This window comes from Delphinapterus leucas, chromosome 1 (assembly GCF_059928025.1).
Source record: "Delphinapterus leucas isolate spDelLeu-1000000601 "Yukka" chromosome 1, BTC_Dleu_Yukka2, whole genome shotgun sequence".
Lineage (NCBI taxonomy): Eukaryota > Metazoa > Chordata > Mammalia > Artiodactyla > Monodontidae > Delphinapterus > Delphinapterus leucas.
In genome coordinates, this window is record NC_143129.1 from 169,419,288 (window position 1) to 169,440,257 (window position 20,970).

The 20,970-nt window shown below is 39.5% G+C and overlaps 1 protein-coding gene across 8 annotated transcripts in view; it reads right to left on the minus strand.

Annotated features, from left to right (window-relative positions):
* WDTC1 (WD and tetratricopeptide repeats 1) overlaps positions 1 to 20,970 on the minus strand; it is a 72,442-nt gene that overhangs the window by 32,257 nt on the left and 19,215 nt on the right. For all 8 annotated transcript variants that reach the window (XM_089898235.1, XM_089898228.1, XM_089898239.1 and 5 more), the window contains 2 exons: positions 20,427 to 20,574; positions 18,949 to 19,032 (listed from right to left, as the gene is read on the minus strand). In XM_089898235.1, the coding sequence (XP_089754361.1) occupies positions 18,949 to 19,032; positions 20,427 to 20,474 (132 nt within the window). In that variant the 5' untranslated portion in view covers positions 20,475 to 20,574. The remainder of the gene's footprint in view (positions 1 to 18,948; positions 19,033 to 20,426; positions 20,575 to 20,970) is intronic.

Consider the following 20,970-nt stretch of genomic DNA (forward strand, 5'->3'; position numbering starts at 1 on the left):
CGGGAGAGGCCACAACAGTGAGAGGTCTGCGTACCGCAAAAAAAAAAAAAAAAAGTCCAGTGGGAAAAGAACATTTACAGGTGACTGGGCAACCCAGACTAGGCAGAAAGTCATGATTTTTTGCGTTTGACTGGAAATATATACAATCTGTGTTGTAACGTTAGGTATAGCCAATGCTACTCAGGAGCTCTGCTGAGCAGTCACGGTGTGTAGAAGTATGTTAAAATAAGAAACATTATTAATTAATACAATTTAGGAGACAACAATCTATCAAAATGTAGGACCTACAGGGAAAAAAATAATAAAAGTCATTCTTGATAGGGGAAAAAGTTGGGACACATTGCATTACGGGAACAAGAAAAGAGAAGCAAAGAGCTAGGAAGTCTGCCAACCAATGTGTATCCTGGCATAACCCAAAGGACTGGAGATCCTCTTGTCCAGATTTATGCTTTTACAAGAGGAAGCTGGGTCACACATATGAGGCATATGAGGCAGAATTGTAACAGCAATTCTTTTACAAGAGGAAGCTGGGTCACACATATGAGGCAGAATTGTAAAGTGAAAGAACGGTCTGGGTTCAGCTCTAGCTTGGCCTCTTTCTAGGTATATGGGCAGTCACTTAAGATTCCCAGAGCCTCAGATATTTCACTGGGAAATGGAGATGATGATAATGTCATCCTGACAAGATCACTGTGGAGATCAAATGATGTAATATATGCAAGGTGCCTAGCACACTTTGGTAAATGCTGGCTCCCATTCGTGGAACTCATCTTCAGGTATCTTCTCTTGCCAACCTCTGTGTGTTCTTCCAGATCCTACTCTCAAAGACCCCTCCACATGGCCAGAATACTCACAAAGGGTATACATCTTGAACAACTGGACTCCTTCCTATTTACTAACTTTTTCTAAAGGGTTATTTCTGCAGCTATTAAATTGTTACCCTAAGCTCTGACCAAACGGACAACTCATTTATTCCACACCCATTAGGTATAAGGCACTGGGAGAAAAGGGAATAGACAGTAGAATAAACAAAGACAGGTCCATGTCTATGGTGACATGAGACTAAGGTCTACCATAAAAGAAGAAGGAGAGAGGTACCAAAAAAACCCAGAAGACAGGAGCATCAGGCTTTAAGAGCAAGCTTAAACGACCTTTGAGGACATAGTCTAGCTTGGAGGTAACTGTGGCCCAGTTTGCATGGATACATGTAAGGGCCCTCTCTTAACTGCAACCCAAACCACATACATGTTTAACATACCCACTGACTTCAGACCTAAACGTTTGTATAATGAAGTTCCACTGAAAAGATCAATGCCAAAGAGCATGAGAGTTAGAGATGTTCAGTGGACCCTCCACAGGAAGTGCCAACTCGGAAAGAGAGGAAACAGATGGCCATGTGCTTCTCTATAACTCCTTGACAGTGTGAATATGAGTCTGAGCAAGGAAGATTTAGATGAAAATCCAGCAAACATTAATTAAGCATCTACTAAATGCCAGGGTAAGTGCTAAGCTGTTGCGTATATCAATTCATTTAAACTTCACAATACACGTGTTTATTAGCATGTATTGAGATTACATAGTTGTAATATGACAGAATGGAGTGAGTCCTGAAGGCAAATAAAACTCGAGAATTCTTCACTTGCTCTCCATTCACTTAATGATTTGATAGTTATCTTAAAGGCAGAATGATCAGAATACCCAGACATCTCCATAACATCCTTTTGTTGCTTCTTTAACTTAGTTCAATGGTTTCTCAAATTTTAGTGTGCCTTAGAATTACTAAATGGAGCAATAAGAGTAACAAGAATAACTGAAACTTAGCTTACTATGTGTCAGGCCCTGTCCTAATTGCTTCACATAATTACCCTTCAAAATCCATTAAACTGTCCATAAAGGACAGTTAATGTGTTTTCATGTTCACAAGCTGTGCTTCCTTGAGTAAGTTCTTTAACCTCTCTGTGCTTCAGGTTTTATATCTCTAAAAAAGGAGATAATATACATAACCTCATAGGGTTGTTGTGGGAACCAATTCAATAGTTGTAAAGCACTGTGATAGCTGAGTAGCAAAACTGGAAATCAAATCCAAGTATGTTCTTTCCCTTGCACCATGATAATTCAAGACTTATAGTATAGCCTGATGTGAACTATGATTACTGGGGAAGGAAAAATCCTCCTAGAAGTCATGAAAATGAATGATTTAAAATATATTTCAACTTCTATATGTTCTAGCTAAAAATCTAAGTTTAAATATAGTGGGGCAAGTCAACAACCATAACTCATGTCAGAAAGTTTTTCCTTATGCTGACCTATATCTGCGGTCTATCCCTGCAAATTCTCTTTATTCATTCAATCTTTTTATTTGATTGATTGATCTTATTTTTATTTTTTATATGTTAGGCACTTTTATACACGCAAAGGCTACAGTGCTAAATAAGATAGAGAACTCTAGTGGTGGAGGAGAGAAAAAAAATAAGCACAGGAATCAATAAAATGAGTTCAGATAGTGATAAACCCTATGTAGAAAATAAAACATGGTGACAGGTTATACTTTAGATACAGTGGTCAGGGAAAGCCTCTCTGATATAGCTATGTTTGAGGAGAAATTTGAATGCTGAGAAGGAAAAGCATGCCAGGCACAGGAAAGAAAAAGTACAAAGGTAGGAACGGGCTTGGTATGCTGTAGATACAGAATGAAGGCCAGTGTGGCTAGAACATAGTGATAAAAGGGACAGAGTAAGGCAAGATAAGCTCAGGGAGGTGACTAGAGGCAATATTCTAAGGGTGTCATATAGGCCATAGCAAGAAGCTTCATGAGGCCAGGAACTGTGTTGTCTTATTTTCTGCTATATTCATCTCCCAGAGTCTAGAACATTTCTGGCATATTGTAGGCACTCAATATATGCTTGAACGTATGACTGAATTAATGAATGACTCCCAGGTTCTGCCCTCTGGTGCTTCAGAGCATAAGTTTACTCCATCATCTCAAGCAGAGGTTGGCACTTTTTCTGTAAAGAGCCAGACAGTAAATATTTTGGGCTTTGCAGGCCATATGGTCTCTGTTATAACTACTCGATTCTGCTGCTGAATTACTAAGGCAGCCATAGACAATACATAAATGAATGAGTGTGGCTGTGTTCCAATAAAATTTTATTTATAAAAATAAGCGGCTATAGATTCAACCCAATCCCTACCAAAATCCCATCTGCCTTCTCTGAAGAAATTCACAAGCTGAACATAAACCTCATATGTAAATACAAGGGACCCAAAATAGCCAAAACAATCTTGAAAAAGAAAACAAAGTTAGAAAACTCACTTCCCAATTTCAAAAATTACTACAAAGCTACAGTAATCAAAACAATGTGGTACTGACATAAAGGACAGAAATTTAGATCAATGGGATAGAGTAACAAGTTCACAAATAAACCCTTACATTTACGTAAGGTTAACTGATTTCCGACAAGAGTGCCAAGACAATTCAATGAAAGAAAGAATAGTCTTTTCAACAAATGGTGCTGTAATAACAATATGCACATGCAAAAGAATGAAGCTGGGCCTCTACATGACACCATATATAAAAATTAACCCCAAATGGATCAAAGATGTACACATAAGCTCTAAAACTATAAAACTTTTAGAAGAAAACACAGGTGTAAATTTTTGTGACCTTGTATTAGGCAATGGTTTCTTAAATATGACACCAAAAGCATAAGTGACAAAAGAAAAAAAATAATTTGAACTTCATGAAAATTAAAAATTTGTGTGTCAAAAGCACTCTCAAGAAACTGAAAAATACCCACAGAGTGAGAGAGAAAATTTCAAATCACATATCTGATAAGTGTTTATTATCTAGAACATACAAAGAACTCTTATGACTCAATGATAAAATGATAAATAACAATTTAAAAATGGGCAAAGGATCTGAATAGACATTCCTCCAGAGAAGAAGATATACAAATGGCCAATAAGCACATGAAAAGAAGCTCAACATCATTAGTCATTAGGGAAATGCAAATCAAGACCACAATGAAATACCACATCACACCCACTAGGATGACTATAATAAAAAAAGACAGATAATAAGTATTGGTAAGGGTATGGAGAAACTGGAACCCTTGTATGTTTCTGGTGGGAATGTAAAATGGTGGTGCCACTTTGAAAAACAGTTTGGCAGTTCCTCAAAAAATTAAACCTAGAGTTGCCATATGACACAGCAATTCCACTCTTAGGTATATAACTAAGAGAACTGACAACATATGTCCATACAAAATTTTTTACACAAATTGTTCATAGCAGCAGTATTCATAATAGCCAAAAAGTGGAAACAAGCAAAATGTCCACTAACTGATGAGTGGATAAACAAAATGTGGTATAGCTATAGAATGGAATGTTATTTGGCCATAAAAAGGAATGAAGTATGATTCATGCTACAACATAGATAAATCTTGAAAGTATCATACTAAGTGAAGGAAGTCAGATACAAAAAGCTACATATTGTATGATTCCATTTATATGAAGTGTCCAGAATAGGAAAATCCATAGAGACAGAAAATAGATTAGTGGTTGCCAGGGGTGGAGCCAGGGGTAGGGGATGGGGAGTAACTGCTAAAAGGGTTTCAATTTTGGGGTGATGAAAATGTCAGGAGTTAGGTAATGGTGATACTTGTACAACTTCGTGAATATACTAAAACAAAACAAAAAACAAAAAAATGCTGAATTGTACACTTACGTAAAATAAAAATGAACTTAAAAAACTAAGTCAACAAACAGGTGGCAAGCTGGATTTGGCCTGCAAGTCATAATTTGCTGACCCCTGATCTAAAGGATAGTTCTTGAAATCTCTCACAAAGTCAGATCTCTGCTCCATCTGTTTCTTACAGGCTATTTGATGAACTTGTTATCTAACTTACTTCTCTCAACTGATATTGTAATAAAACTCTGACAAGTCTTTGTTAGAATCAGGTTACACTATGAAACTGCCCTGGTCTACCATACTAATTATATTAAAAAAGAAAACCAATCTAGTTTGATATGACTTGTTTCTAGTGAATTTATGCTCAAATTATACAAGAAACAAAAAAGCCATCAAGCCAGTTGTGAAGGTGGGACATATAATGTTTTCAGCTTGTTTAAGGACAATATTAAGAAAACTAATAAGGCAAGAGAATAAACCCACCAAGCCAAGAACTATTTGTTAAGCCCTTTAAAAAAGTAGACACATGGTTGAGGTGGAAAGAATGTGAACTCTAAAGCCAGACAGGCCTGAAATAAATCTTTTTTCTTTTCTTTTCTTTTTTTTTTTTTTGCAGTACGCGGGCTTCTCACTGTTGTGGCCTCTCCCGCTGCGGAACACAGTCTCCGGACGCGCAGGCTCAGCGGCCATGGCTCACGGGCCCAGCCGCTCCGCGGCATGTGGGATCTTCCCGGACCGGGGTACGAACCCGTGTCCCCTGCATCGGCAGGTGGACTCTCAACCATTGCGCCACCAGGGAAGTCCCCCCTGAAATAAATCTTATTAATCTTATTTCTACCACTTATGTGGCCTTGCAAGTGCTGTTTTACTCTCCTTATTTGTAAAGTGAGGTTACTTTCCTCTCCCTCTCTCTACCTCTCAGTGTTAATGCCTAACACTATGCCAAGAAATCCACAAGTGGAAGAAATAGAATGGATCAAAGTGAGATTAGAACTTTAAGGTGGACTTTGAAAACCCTAGGGATGTTGAAAGCAAGTACCACCTGCCTCCGAAGTGAGGACTGCAGGCCACAAACTGAAATCCCAGGATATTTGGCTCCTGTCTGGTTATGACAATAAAACTCACTGAGACAAGATGAGCTAGCACATATAACTAAAGGGGGATGTGAAATGCTCAGCAAAGGTGTCCAAGGAATACAGAGAAGTGGTTTGGTCTATATGCCAGAACACCTTAGAATTACCCTAATCAACATTAAACTTAAATCCTCTAATCTCAACCTCCCTTCAGGCTCTCTTACTCAGTTGCTGCCACTACAACACTTCTTTATATTTTCTTAATGAACATTTTTAACTCTCTATTTTGAAACAATTTCAAACATATAAAAAGGTACAAGAATAGTACAAAAACACCCATATATACCTTTCCCCTATTTCATTAACTGCTAACATTTCTTTTTCTCCCCCCTCTCTTCTTTCTCTCTCTCTCTCTCTCTACACACACACACACACACACTTTTTTCTTGAACCATTTGAGAATAAGTTACAGACCTCAAGACCCTTTACATACTTAAATTTCAGTGTCAGGAAATTTGACACTGACACAATTATTATTCAATATACAGTCTATATTCACATTTCACCAACTGTCCCAATATTACCCCTTTGATTTTGCTGATCTAGGATCCAATCCAGGATCACACACTGCATTTAGCTGCCATTTTCTTTTTAGTCTCCTTTAATCTGGAACAGTTCCTCAGTCCTTTGTTTTTTACGACATTGACATTTCTCAAGAATATGTCAGCTGTTCTGGAGAAATGTCTCTCAGTTTGGATTTGTCTGATTATTTCCTCGTGATTAGCTTTAGATAATGCATTTTGATAGAAATACCACCTAGGTGATTTTGTGTCCTCCCCAGTGCACACTATCAGGTGTCACCTGATGTTAAGGTGGTATCTACCAGGTTTCTCCACTCTAATGTTACTATTTTCCCCTTTGCTATCTGTGTGGAAATACTTCTACATTGTGCAAACATCCTGTCCACCATCAAGTTTTCACCCAGTGGTTCAATCATTCATTGATTATTCTTGCCTGAATCAATTACTGGTATGATGTGGTGTGACAGTCATAAAATGGTGATTTTTTTCCAACTTTATCATTTCTTCATTTAGTGGTCAGCAATCTACTAGAATGAAGTGCTTTTCTCTCTCCCCACCCCTTCTTTCTCTCCCTCTCTCTCTTACCAGTGCAAAATCAGGTATTTTTTAATTCAGTGGGTTTTAATTCATTATTGTCATTATTCATCCTGATGCTCAAATTGTCATGGGTTTGGCCAGTAGCATGCCTTTCAAGCTGGCTTCTGTGTCCTTATGATATGTTCCTGTCATTTTTCTTTCTTTACTTTCTGTTGATCTTCTGCCACAAGATGTTGTGGGCTCATCTCGTACACTCGCTGTCCCAGACCTGAATCAGTTATTCCTCCAAGGACCCCTGGTTCTTTCTAGTGGGGAATGGTATTTAGAAACCAGTAACTCATGGCTATTGAGGTATCATTGCTTCTGGACCCTTTCAGAAGACAGAGCTGGAAATAATATATAAATTTATATTAAGATATATGTATTTTTAAACCATGAATTCAGGAATCCCCTGGCGGTCCACTGGTTAGGACTCGGCGCTTTCACTGCTGGGGCCCATGTTCAATCCCTGGTCGGGGAACTAAGATCCCACAAGCCACGTGGCACAGCCAAAACAAACAAACAACCATGAATTCACAGAGATACTGCTAATTCCAATCCAATGCCTCAGAGTTCTTCTGTTGCCTATTCCATATTTGAATTTCCCTTCTCCCATAGTGAGAAGGGAACATCATTGGTATATTATATCAATATTATAAATATATTTATTATATATTAACTGATAAATTTATCCCAACAACACTGATATATTTACCCATTTGCTCAATCCTACAACACACACAAAATACTGATAGTTACAGAATTGCTATAGGAACACCTCTACAAATGACAAATTTACTAACTAGAGTTCAATCAAGATCTCTTTAGCTTGTCTTTAAAATACATACAAAGAATATTTATAGTCAAAGTACTGTGTCGAAAATTACTTGAGTTAGTTGGCAGCCCTTTCCCCATCTCTGCTGACTTAATTTTACTTTTTGAATGTGTAAAACCTCAAAGTGGTTATAAAATTAAAAACTCTACAAAAAGGTCCAGAAGGGTTATTCCCTTTTCTCTACTTCTCCACTTTATGCCTTCTGTCCCCTAGAGGTGACCAACTTCATTAGTTTCTGCTTATCCATTCTATGCTTGTGTTTGTAAAAATATGCAGGTACATATAAAAATTCTTACTCTCCCTCCTTTGTTACACCAAACTTGGCAAAATTATATTAAAACAGCCCTTAAATATATGAAAAAGATATTCTATTTCACTCATAAGAGAAATGTAATTTAAAACTCTACTGAGATACCATTTTTCATCTTTTAGAATGGTAAAAAAATTCAAAAGCTTAACCCCCTAGTCTGTCGGTGAGCTGTGGAGAAACAGGCACTCCCAGGCATTGCTACCAGGAAGGCAAAATGGTGCAACTCCCACGGAGGGAAATTTGGCAATATCTAACAAAACCACATATATACATTTACTCTTTGGCCAGCACTCCCACTTCTAGGTTTTTACGCTGAAGATATATCGCTAGCAATACTAAAATACATATGTACAAGGTTATTCATTATGACATTGTAATTACAAACTATTAGAAATAACTCTAAGAGCCCATACATGGGAAATTCACTGATTAATCTTGTTTTATTAACACACGAGACTACTATGCAGCTGTGAAAAAGAACTCTGTGGAGAATTCCCTGGCGGTCCAGTGGTTAGGACTCAGCGCTTTCACTGCTGTGGGCCTGGGTTCTATCCCTGGTCAGGGAACTAAGATCCCACAAGCTGTGCAGTGAGGCCACAAAAAAAAAAAAAAGAACTCTATGAACTGATGAGTGATTTTCAAGATATATTAGTTAAGTGAAAAAAGAGAATATATATCATTCCTCAATGATTCTTATCCTCAACAAGTCCTCCAAGTCCAGTCAGTCACTCTGTTCTCTCCTTACATGCTACCTCATGTCTTTACTTCCTTCTCATCCACCTAAAAATCCATGATTCATTACTACAGTCATTCTCTTGCAACCTTCATCTGACAAAATCCGAACCCCACATGATCTTTTAGATTTCCTGTATCTTCAACTTTCCCTTTCTCTACTGATTCTTTCCCCTTGGGATTAAACATGCTCAAGTTTCTCTAATCTAAAAAGTCCTCCCTTGATGCCAAATCCACATCTAGCTGTGGCCTTCCAGTTCTCTTCCCCTTCATAGCCATACTGAAAGAGTAGTCTATATTGGGTATTTTTACTTCCTCACTTCCCAGTAATTCCTCAACCCACTTCTATCTATACCACAAAAATGGCCCTTGCCAAGGTGACCATGATGGCTTCCTTGCTCTAAATCAAAGGGACACTTCTCAGTCCTTATCCTACTTGGTCCCCAGCGGTATTTGATAGTGCTGACCACTTCGTCTTCAATGAAACTTTCTTCTTCTGGGTTCTGTGGCATCACCCTGTTTTCCTTCCTACTCCTCCAGTTGCTCTTTCTTGATACCCTTTGCAAACTCTTTGTCCACCTGGCCCTTATACTTTTGTTCCTTATGGCTCTATCCTAGGCTTTCTTCCTACTATACACACTCCTCGAAGGCAATCACAACTCACTTTCATTGTTCCAATGTATATGCTGCTCACTGCTCCCAAATCAACATCTCCAGTGTGTACCTCATTCCTAAGCTCAGACCCAAGTATTCCAACTACCTGCCTAGAAAGCACTAGACAACACATGGGCCTATGGCTCCAGAACATCCATAACCAAGCTTATCATCTTTTCCTTCAAACTTATTCCTTCTCCAGTGCTCCCTAACTCTGTGAATGATACTACCATTTACCCTGCCAAATAGAAACTTAACTTTCATCCTTGACTCCTCTCTTTTCCTAACTTTCCACATTCAGTCACTAAGAATTCTGTTAATTCTACCTCTTAAATGTCTTTCAAATTCACTGACTTCTCTCCATCCAAACTACCATTATCTAGGTTCAAGTAACCAATCACCTCTTCCGGAATCACTGACACCATCTCTTAAGTGGTCTAGCTGTCCACATTTTAAACTTCTGCAATCTTCATTTTGAAGCCAATTTTAATTAAAAAAACAAAACCAAAAACCTTAACTGTGATCATATTTCTCACATGGTAAAGACCACTTGATAGCTCTCCACTACCCTTAAGATAAAATCAACAGTCTTCAACACAGCTTACAACATCCTTCATTATGAACATCCCAACCTCATCAACCTCACTTATCATCCTTCTTCCACTTGTATCCTGGGACCATCTGTTCTCTTGAACCAATTACCCTCTACTCTCTCTTGCATCACTCATATGCTATTCCCCCAGCCTAGGATTTTTTTATCTCCCTATCTCCCCCAAATCTACCTAGCTCCTCCCATCCATCTTTCAGGTATCAGCCTAGACTACATTTCTCTTAGGAAGCCAAGTTGAGGTCTCTCTGGCATATTATGTTTCACTCATTTGTGAAATTTCTCAGAATAATGATGGACATGTGAGGGAGAAGAGGTTGGGGCTGGGGAGAGAACAAATGTTTGTTGAACACTATGTTTAAGATTGAAGAAGTGTGATGAGAGTATAAATTGGTACAAACTCCATGAAAGACAATTTTGTTAATATTTATTAAAATCACAGATGGATATACTCTCTGACTACTAATTCCATTTGTAGGTATTTATTCTAAAAATATACACCCACATATGCCAAATGGCGTTGCAAGGAATAACACTGTACATACGAAAGACTGTAAGTAATCGACATATCCATCAACAGGGAAAATTTAAATAAATTATGGTACACTCATACAACACAATACTCTGAAACCATGAAAGAATTAGATATTAGAAACATATTGGGCTTCCCTGAAGGCGCAGTGGTTAAGGATCCGCCTGCCAATGCAGGGGACACGGGTTTGAGCCCTGGTCCGGGAAGATCCCACATGCCACGGAGCAACTAAGCCCGTGCGCCACAACTACTAAGCCTGCGCTCTAGAGCCCATGAGCCACAACTACTGAGCCCGTGTGCCACAACTACTGAAGCCCACGCACCTAGAGCCCGTGCTGCGCAACAAGAGAAGCCACTGCAATGAGAAGCCCGCGCACCGCAACGGGAGTAGCCCCCACTCGCTGCAACTAGAGAAAGCCAGCGTGCAGCAAGGAAGACCTGACGCAGGAAAGAAAGAAGGAAAGAAAGAAAGAGAGGAAGGAAGGACGAAAGAAACGTCTTTATGTACTGATGTGGTAAAATCATGAAAGTATATTTTTAAATTCAAAAGTAAGGTACAAAGCAGTAAATATGTTAGGCTAACATTTGTGAGAAAAGGTGAGAATTTTTACATAAAATTTTGCATAAAAATGCATAAAATTTCTCTGGAAGGATACTGAAATTGAATATGTTAGTTGATTCCAGGAAAGTGAATTTGGTGGCTGGGAAAAAGAGTGGAAAGTAGACAATCTTTTTAAACTTTTAAGCTAACTTTAATATAGAAAATTTTAAAAGCCAATCACACCAACAGGCTTTTAGTGAGCCTCTACTAAATGTTCAGTACTATATTCTAGGAGTTCTCTTTAAGTTTCATTTTGCATTTTTCAAAACTATACAAAGTAGTAAATTAGGAAATCCAGGGAAAAAATTCCCCCAGATAATATAGAGGAAAACATTATAATCAATAACCACAAAAAGGCAGGAGTTTTTACTGTTGATTTTACCTCTTTTATCCCATCCCCCAACCCTTATTATATCACCTCATCTTAATGCCAAAAGTCAACTCTTGTTAACCGAAATGGGGTCCATATGTGACAATGCGTGGGAAATAAAACAAGGGAAGAAAATGACCATAAAGCATTTTAAAAAGCTGGACGCCATCAAATCAGCATCTCAGGAAACTTTAAAAGCTTTCTATAAATAACGACAACAATAACTGTAGGTAATATTTGAGTACCATGAATTTTACAATATACTGAGCTCCGTGCTAAGTACCTTACATACATAAAATAACTTATTTATTCCTCCTCTTAAAACTAAGAGACAAACAGGATGTGTACATTATTTTACAGATGAGAAAATGGATCCTAGAAGTTAAAGGGCTTATCCATGGTGATATGGCTTATAATGGCATTTTTATTACTATAGTGGGGGGGTGAGGGTGTCAAAAAAAGGTATCCCCTCCAACCTCCAACTAGGAAAGAGGGAAATAAGATAGTCTTTTGAGATCAGGATTGGAAGAAATCAGTATCGTTGAATTTTCCTCCTCCTTGGCTTCCATAATGTTTTGCCACCTCTATGCTATTCTTTCTGTCTCCTCTGGGTAGAGGAAGAGAAGAAACAGATAATCTCTAAATGCTGAAACACCTCAGTTCTTGGTCTTGGGCCTTCTTCTCTCTCCTCCTACTTTTTTCCCCAGTGATATTATCCAGTCATCCAGTTTCATGGCTCTATAGACCACTGGTTCACAAATTTTTAGTCTCAAGACCGCTTTACACTTTTAAAAATTACTGAGGATCCCAAAGAATTTTTTAATATAGGTTATCAGTATCTGCCATATTAGAAATAAAAACTGAAATATTAACTTCATTTAAAATTAACATTATTAATTATAACTTTAATGAAAATAAAATTAATTTCATTTAAAAAAATAATAAAAAGATAAGCTAACACATTTTAAATAAAAACTAACTATATTTTCCAAGACAAAAGAATTTAATGAGAAGAATGGCATTGCTTTACATTTTTGCAAAACTCTTTTGTCTAGCTTAATGGAAGATGACTGGGTTCTCATATCTACTTTTGTATTCAGTTTGTTGCAAGATGTTATTTTGGTTGAAGTACATGAAGAAAATCCACCCTCATAAAGATAAGTATTATAGTTGGACTAGGGAGCAGTATTTTAACGGCCTTTTCAGATCATTGTAGGTATCCTTCTTTGATACTACACCAAAATTGGACAAATAATGGTTTCTTAATGTTACAATGTGGAATCTGAAACCACATGAATGAGCTGTTGGTATCCTGCTACATTAAAATACATTGGTTGCGGACTTCCCTGGTGGTGCAGTGGTTAAGAATCCGCCTGCCAATGCAGGGGACATGGGTTTGAGCCCTGGTCCGGGAAGATCCCACATGCCGTGGAGCGACTAAGCCTGTGCGCCACAACTACTGAGCCTGCGCTCTACAGCCCGTGAGCCACAACTACCGAGCAAATGTGCCACAACTACTGAAGCCCGCGCGCCTTGAGCCCGTGCTCTGCAACAAGAGAAGCCACTGCAGTGAGAAGCCTGAGCACCACAACGTGCATCAACGAGGACCCAACACAGCCAAAAAATAAATAAATAAATAAATAAAACAAAAACAAACATTAGTTGATTTTACATTAGGCCTGGGTGTTTTACAGATGTATGACTTTGTTTTCAAAACAGTGACTTATGGGGCTTCCCTGGTTGCACAGTGATTAAGAAGCCACCTGCCAATGCAGGGGACATGGGTTCGAGCCCTGGTCCGGGAAGATCCCACGTGCTGTGGAGCAACAAAGCCTGTGCGCCACAACTACTGAGCCAGCGTGCCACAACTACTGAAGCCTATGCACCTAGAGCCTGTGCTCCACAACAAGAGAAGCCACTGCAATGAGAAGCCCACGCACCACAGCCAAGAGTAGCCCCCGCTGGATGCAACTAAAGAAAACCCGCGTGCAGCAATGAAGACCTAATGCGGCCAAAAATAAATAAATAAATTTATTTAAAAAAAAACAGGACTCACTGAATTTGAACAATAAAATAAAGTTGACATTTGTTAATATCACTACAGATCTCATCAAAAAGACTTTTAAGAAGTACTGAGAGGCTATCAAGCTCATGGTGGCAGATACAAGTTTTCCTATATTCTTTTTTTTTTTTTTCCTTTGCTTTAAAGCTCAAATTTTATCCTTGGCAACAAATACTGTCAGTTGTTCTTCTTGAAGTGATAGTTTACTTCATTCATTTCAAAGAAAATGTCTGCCAAATACCCATAATTGAATAACCAGTTTTCATCTGCTAGCCATTCTTTCAGATGGTGTTCCATGAAAAAAATGTCCAGTTGAGCTTGCAACTCAAAACAATTGAACAACTGCTTTTCCTCAAGAAAACCACCAGAGTTCAGTACGCAGCAGCAGTGCTTTATGGATTCTTCCCGCCTCATAATAAAGAATACTGAAGAGATCTGTATTTAAGGGTTGAAATTTTAAATTAATAAGTTTTATTGTATTATTTTATTGATGTAAAAATCAAGGACATTTTAAGTAAGACTGGCTTTTTTTTGGGGGGGTCACTGCAAATGCATGGGGTAAATAATTCAATGACTTTGATGCTACTTGCCTTGATTCACGCTAAAATGACAGTAGTTTTACCACTTTTTTTCGCAAATTTTTAAATGAATTAGTTTTTTTTTTTTTTAGTTTTGTTTTGCAAATAATGTCTTAGTATTACTATGAAAGTAGTTTTGACCTCATGAATTCCCTTGAAGAGGTCATGGGGATCCCCAGGGGTCTGCAGACCACACTTTGAGAACTGCTACTATAGACTATTACAATGACTTTCCAGTCTTTATCCCAGTCTATGCTTCTTTTTTTGCCAAACCCACTGGACCCTGTAACAATGATAGAAATGTTTTCGCACTTATCAAAGGTCAAGCCCTCTGCTTCAACTCTAAATCCTATCCCCTCCAACCTTCCCTAGGACGTGGCTCCTTCAGTTATTCTCTCCTAATCCTTTATCAGCAACCACCTTCTCTCTCATCAACAGACAAACAACCTCTAGTATTTCTTCCCGTTGTTTTTTTGTTTGTTTTTTTTTTTTGCTGTACACGGGCCTCTCACGGGCCCAGCCGCCGCGGCACATGGGATCTTCCCGGACTGGGGCACGAACCCGTGTCCCCTGCATCGGCAGGCGAACTCTCAACCACTGCGCCACCAGGGAAGCCCTCTTCCCATTCTTACAAATCCCTCCTTTGATCCCAAAGGCCCCTCCAGCTACTGCCCCATTTCTCTGCTTCCTTTTGTAAACGAGGTCTTTCAAGAACTGTCTACACAACTCAATAAAGCTGGAAAACAAAAACAAAACCAAAATAAAGTGATTCTGAAGGATGGCAGCGAGGGGAATAAAAAAAGCTGTCCTTCTTCCTCCAATCTCCTGAAATGATTCCTCATTGGTTAAAGCCAACAAGAAGATAGATGACAAGAGAGACTATTGATACATCTGTGCAAGTCAGCTGCCCAGGTAGTTAGCTGAAGAAAGAAAGGTGAGAAGCAGATGTAGAAAAGCAAGAGAAGGTATCTTTTACAGTTTTGTTAGGGGAATCACTGACCAAAACCACCCACCCTGGCCAGGGGCAATAGTAACCAGCTGCATGAGTTATCTTACAGCAGGAGATCCTGGTAAAGAACATGGAACAAGCTACCACCAACCAGAAGAATTCAGGAGAAGTCAAAAGGAGAGAGGAGACGCCAGTCCATATGTCCTACCAACCTCCCAGAATCCTTCACACTGGAACCCATCTTGGCTGAGTGATGCTCACACCACCAGGAAGGACCCTGAGTCAGAATGATTGGCCAGAGACAACCTGGAAACTAACCCAACACCATAAAACCTGAGACTGTGAGCCACGTGGCAGAGCAGTTCTCCTGGGTTCCCTTACCCTACTGCTCTCCACCCAGGCACCCCTTCCCAATACAAAGTCTCTTGCTTTGTCAGCATGTGTGTCTCCTTGGACAATTCATTCCTGAGTGTTAGATAAGACCCCAATCTCTGGCCCTGGAAAGGGGTCCCCCTTCCTGCAACAGTTTACCCTTTTTACTGCTTACATCCTATCTTTCCTTTCATCTAGGGGAAAAGTTTGTAATAACTGACTAAATAGATAAATAAATTTTCATCACCCTCTTTAAAAATTTTTTTATTTTTTTCCTGCACCGTGTGGCTTGTGGGATCTTAGTTTCCCGACCAGGGATCAAACCCAGGCCCATGCAGTGAAAGTGCCGAGTCTTAAACACTGGACTGCCAGGGAATTCTCTAAAAAAATTTTTTTAAATAGAGAGTTGTCTACTTGCTGTTGTACTCCTTCACCTCCAATTCACTTTTCAACCCCTCCAATTTAGTATCTATTCTCACCACTACAATAAAACTGCTCTAGTCAAGACCACAGTCACTGTTTTGTCCTCACTTATTCAACCTCTCAGAAGTATTGAGTAGAACTGACCACTCCTTTCTTGAAATACTCTCCTTACACTCTCCTGGTTTTGTTTCCGTTCTACTTCACTGACTCTCTTTCGTGGTTAACTTTTTTTATCTCCTTAGCTTGTAATCAATTTCTGAAAGCTGGAGTACCTCCAGAGCTAGGTCTTGGACCCTGTTCTCTAAGGCTCCATGGATCGCTGAAGTCTCCGGATTTCTCCCTATAGTCCAGAGCTCTCCCCTGATTAGGACCATCAACTGCCCACCTGACATCTCCACAAAGCTATCCAACAGGCTTTCAAACTTTACAGGTCCAACCCCGATTCTCTCACAAACCTATTTTTCTCCCAGTCTTCTTTCCATCTGCTCTCACTTCTCTAAGCCTCACAGGTGGCAAAGCTGGGATTTAAACTAGGTCTCTGTTGGGTCTTTGTTGCTGCACGCGGGCTTTCTCTAGTTGTGGCGAGTGGGGGTTACTCTTCATACTGGTGCGCGGGCTTCTCAATGCAGTGGCTTCTCTTATTGCGGAGCGTGGGCTCTACGTGCATGGGCTCTACGTGCGTGCGCTCAGTAGTTGTGGCTCGTGGGCTCTAAAACACAGGCTCAGTAGTTGTGGCACATGGGCTTAGATGCTCCACGGCATGTGGGATCTTCCTAGACCAGGGCTCGAACCTGGGTCCTGTGCATTGGCAGGCGGATTCTTAACCACTGCGCCACCAGGGAAGTCCTAACTAGGTCTTTGTTTTAACACCTAAACCTGTGGGCATTCCTTCATACTGTGCACTGTTACTATAGGTCCCGGCTAAGGTGGCCTTCAGCCAAGTGCAAATTCAGACAGTGCATCCACCTTAACATATTTTTGTATTTGAGTGCCAAATCTTTGGAAATAATAGCTAGAATCCTGTTTTGTGTTCACAGAGGTTTCCAAGTCTGTTGTGGACAAAGTTATAAAACCAGGAAGAGATAGTAGAGACAATATGGGTTGGGTGGAGGCACAGCTAAAAGGAGAAGACCAGCCTTCAACTGTCCACTCAGCATCCACCAGAGCAGGGTTTCTCAACCTCGGCGTTATTGGCATTGGGCACTGCATAATTCTTTGTTGCACATTCTTTGTTGTACTATGACTGTAGAATGTTTAGCAGCATCCCTATACTCTATTCATTATATGCCAGTAGTGCCCTTTCAGTTTTCATAGCCAAAACTGTTTGGACATTGCCAAATGTCCCCTTGGAGGTAAAACCTTCCATGCCCCACCTCCAACTGCACTAAAGGGATGTACTTTATGTTTCAAGGAAATATGGAAAGAAATTCAAAAAAATAGAGTAAAGGATAAATAATACAATATATTTACAAAATCATGTTTTCAAAGACTTTTTAGAGGTATGGGGAAACAATAATGACATAAAAGTATAAAAGGGTTTAGCAAACTGTGTAAATGGTATGAGCTCCACTTTGCAGAAAAAAATTACATAAGCATGAAAAAAACTGGAAGACATAACAATAATTGTTATTTACTGAACTAGCTTATATGATCCAGGCATTGTATTAAGCACTTCAAAAATCATCTCATTTAAGCATCACAACAATTCTCAGTTATTGATCCATTTTACAGATCAGGAAACTAAGGGTAACTTGAACAAGGCTATATAGCTGTAGAGAAGATAGGTCTTGAAACTAAATTTATTCAGCTCTAATGCCCATCTCTTAACTAGCATTCTGCTTCATAATACATGAAAGTAATATAACAAACATTAACAACGTTTATCTCTGGATGGTAGAATTAAAAGTGATTTTGTTTTCTTCTCTATATTTTTCTGTCGATTCCATATTTTCTACTATGATATTTACTACTTATATAATCAGAAAAAAAATTTTAAGTGAAAGTTGTGAATACCACTTGGTAACATGGAGAAGAGGATTATTATAAAAAAGATACAAAATTCAATGTAAAGTATGATTACAATTATGTAAAAATATGCAAAAGATAAAAGGAAGTATATACATAGTAATTATACTAGGGAGGGGGGAATAGCAAGTAATTCTTACTTATCTTTTCCATATTACTATTAATGTAGTTATATTTTATAACGGATAAAAGTTTATAATGAAAAGAAAGCAATAACAATCATCTATAATTTCATTAACTCGAGATAACACTGTTAGTAGGCAATGAATTTCTTTCTAGTCTTTTTCTAAGATCAACACAATTACTTACAAACATTAACGTGAAGGAACCAAAGAGAATTCTTATTCAACCTGTAGATGACACTTAGTTGGAGAGGACAGCTAAAAGTTGGATTCAAAACACAGTTCTGAGGAAGGAAAGGGAATGGAGCTAACATTGGGGAGTGTTTCTGTGTCAGACAGAACTAAAAAGCTGAACGTCTGGACTGTAGGCCTGACTCCCCCTGGATTGGACAGGACAACATTGGACAAGGTGCTTGGTTTTTCTAAACCTTTTTTTAAATGCCTATTTCCTATATACCACCCACAGCATTTCTTTGAAGCTAAAATGCAAGTGTGTGTGTGTGTGTGTGTGTGTGTGTGTGTGTGAAAATACTTTGTAAACTCTAAATTCCTATACAAAGGTAAGAATCTTTACTGTCCAAGCCAATAGTAAAAACAGTGGTATGAAATTCAATAGTCTTTTTCCAAGCACAAAGGAAATAATATGACGATAAAACAATTTCTGTGTGACCATGTCAATCACTAATCTTGATTCAGATTTATGTGCCTAATAAAACCACTGTAAAGGAGAAGTAACCTTCAGGTATGACCTGCAGAGAAAAACTGTTTATGCCTTGAATAGTGCAAAGAGGATTCTCTGCAGGCAGAGAATGGAGAGCCAGTCATCTGCATCTAGGGTGCAAATTGGATCTCTTACCTGCAGCTCTGCTTCCAGGCCCAGCCGTCTGATAAAGGGGTCAGTGACATGGTAGCGCCGCTCAAAGCTCAGGGCACCCCGCTCCTGGGGAACAGAAACAAACTCATAGATTCATTGATTCGATTTAACATGATTTACTATGTTCCTATTACATATGCAGCACTGTGCTGGGCCCCACAGGAGCTAGAAAAGAGAAAAAGGAATTGGCCTGCAGGAGCTTACAGTATACTTGGGCAGGGATTAGAGAATAATATCGATAGAAGAGAGGATATAATTAAGCACTAAGTTGTAATTGTTGGGTTACCAAAAAAAAAAAAAATTGAAACAACAAATAGGGAATGTTTCCATTCTTAGGTTAGAGAAGGTGGGCATCATCTTTAGGACACATATTGTGGGGTATATATAAAGGAGAAAAATAACTTGCGTGGTCCCTCCAATTCTATGATTCTGTGCCTCTACGAATTGGTCCTTGCCCTTGGGGCCACCCAGTCTAATGAAATCACACACAAAACCCCCCACAAATGGACAAAGCTGCAAAAGGATTCAGGGATGCAGGGGAAAATATACAAAACACAGACTAACGTGCACCAGGTACATGGCTCATGTAAAGGCATAAGTGTCACCAATCCTTCTGGATGGTGACCACAGCTTATGCTGCATGCCACTTAATTTTTAAAAGATTTTTGGCGCTTAACCTTTACAAAGAACTTTCTCAGGTTCTTTCGGATTTCATTCTCAAGATCAGCCTGCAGGCAGACAGACATTATTATCATTTAACAACAGAAAACTGAGGCACAGAAAGGCAAAGTGACTAAAGTCTTATAGGTAGTTAATTAGGGCAGTGGTGAGATTAAGCCCCTGACCCCAGCCTGGGCTTCTTACTTCAAAAGCACATCTTGTCTTGGTTGAATCTCCTCCATTAAACCCCCATGCTCCTTTACTGAGGGCTTCCCTGACAAAGCCTGGGCTACCTCGCTAAATGAGCTTGACTGCCCAGTCATGTATTCATCTCACAGTATTGGAGTGTCTTCCAGGTACAAACTGCAGAGAAAAGGTGCAGGCTTTGGTATAGGAGACCCTCGAAGAAGAGAAGAAAGAGTCTAAGCTAAACTGGGATTAAGACTCCCCCAGGTTCTGTTATATGTACAGCTGAGCAGCCAGAGCAACGTGAAGAAGCTCTATTTACTTCTGCTGCACACCCCGCCTCCTCCACAGACGTGCACATACATGCTCCCCTCCTCCACCAGACTCCATCAATCTCAGCAGCCCAGGTACAAGTGCTTGGATAGAGGAGTCTCCATGATTCCATGTTCTTGGATAAAAGAAGACCAGAGTCAAGAGACCTTGGTTCTAGTCCTGTGTCTGCCATTAATTAGTTAATGGCAAGTCACAGACTCTAGTCCTCAGTTTATTCAGCTATAACATGAATCTGTGGGGAAAAAGGACCTCATGCTGGTTCATAGGTCTGGGTTGCTTACCTTTATCTGCCTACAGATGAGGTCTCTAGTTATGTTGACTTTTGCCATCTTCTCTTAATGGATTCAACAGAAGGAAGCTATAGAAGGATCTTCAGGACCCTTGAGCATTCCAGCCAAGCCCAGGTCCACAAGACACACATTTAATTACCTGGGGGAAAAAAAATCATCAAACCTTGGAGGATGGAGTAAGGTGGCTTCAGGGCCCTGATTCCATCCCTAAAATAGCCCACCAGCCCACCCAGTAAACTGGCTATTGCCTGTGATTTATGACATGGTGTGCTGGCCCTGCTCCATAGTGTTGAAGAACCTCTGGAGGGTGAAGGGGGTTGGGGGGTGGAGAGACAAGGATTCACAGCCACAGGAAGTACTGGAACAAACACTGAAGGAGTCAGTCATGTGTGCTTCTCTAGAAAATGGGTGTGTGTGTGTGGATATGAGTATGAAGGAAGACGGAAGCACATCCCGAAGTAAGAACAAGGCATACAGCAAGAAAGATGTCAAGTTTCACTTGCTCAGTATGCATCTGTGGCAACCAGTCTGAAAC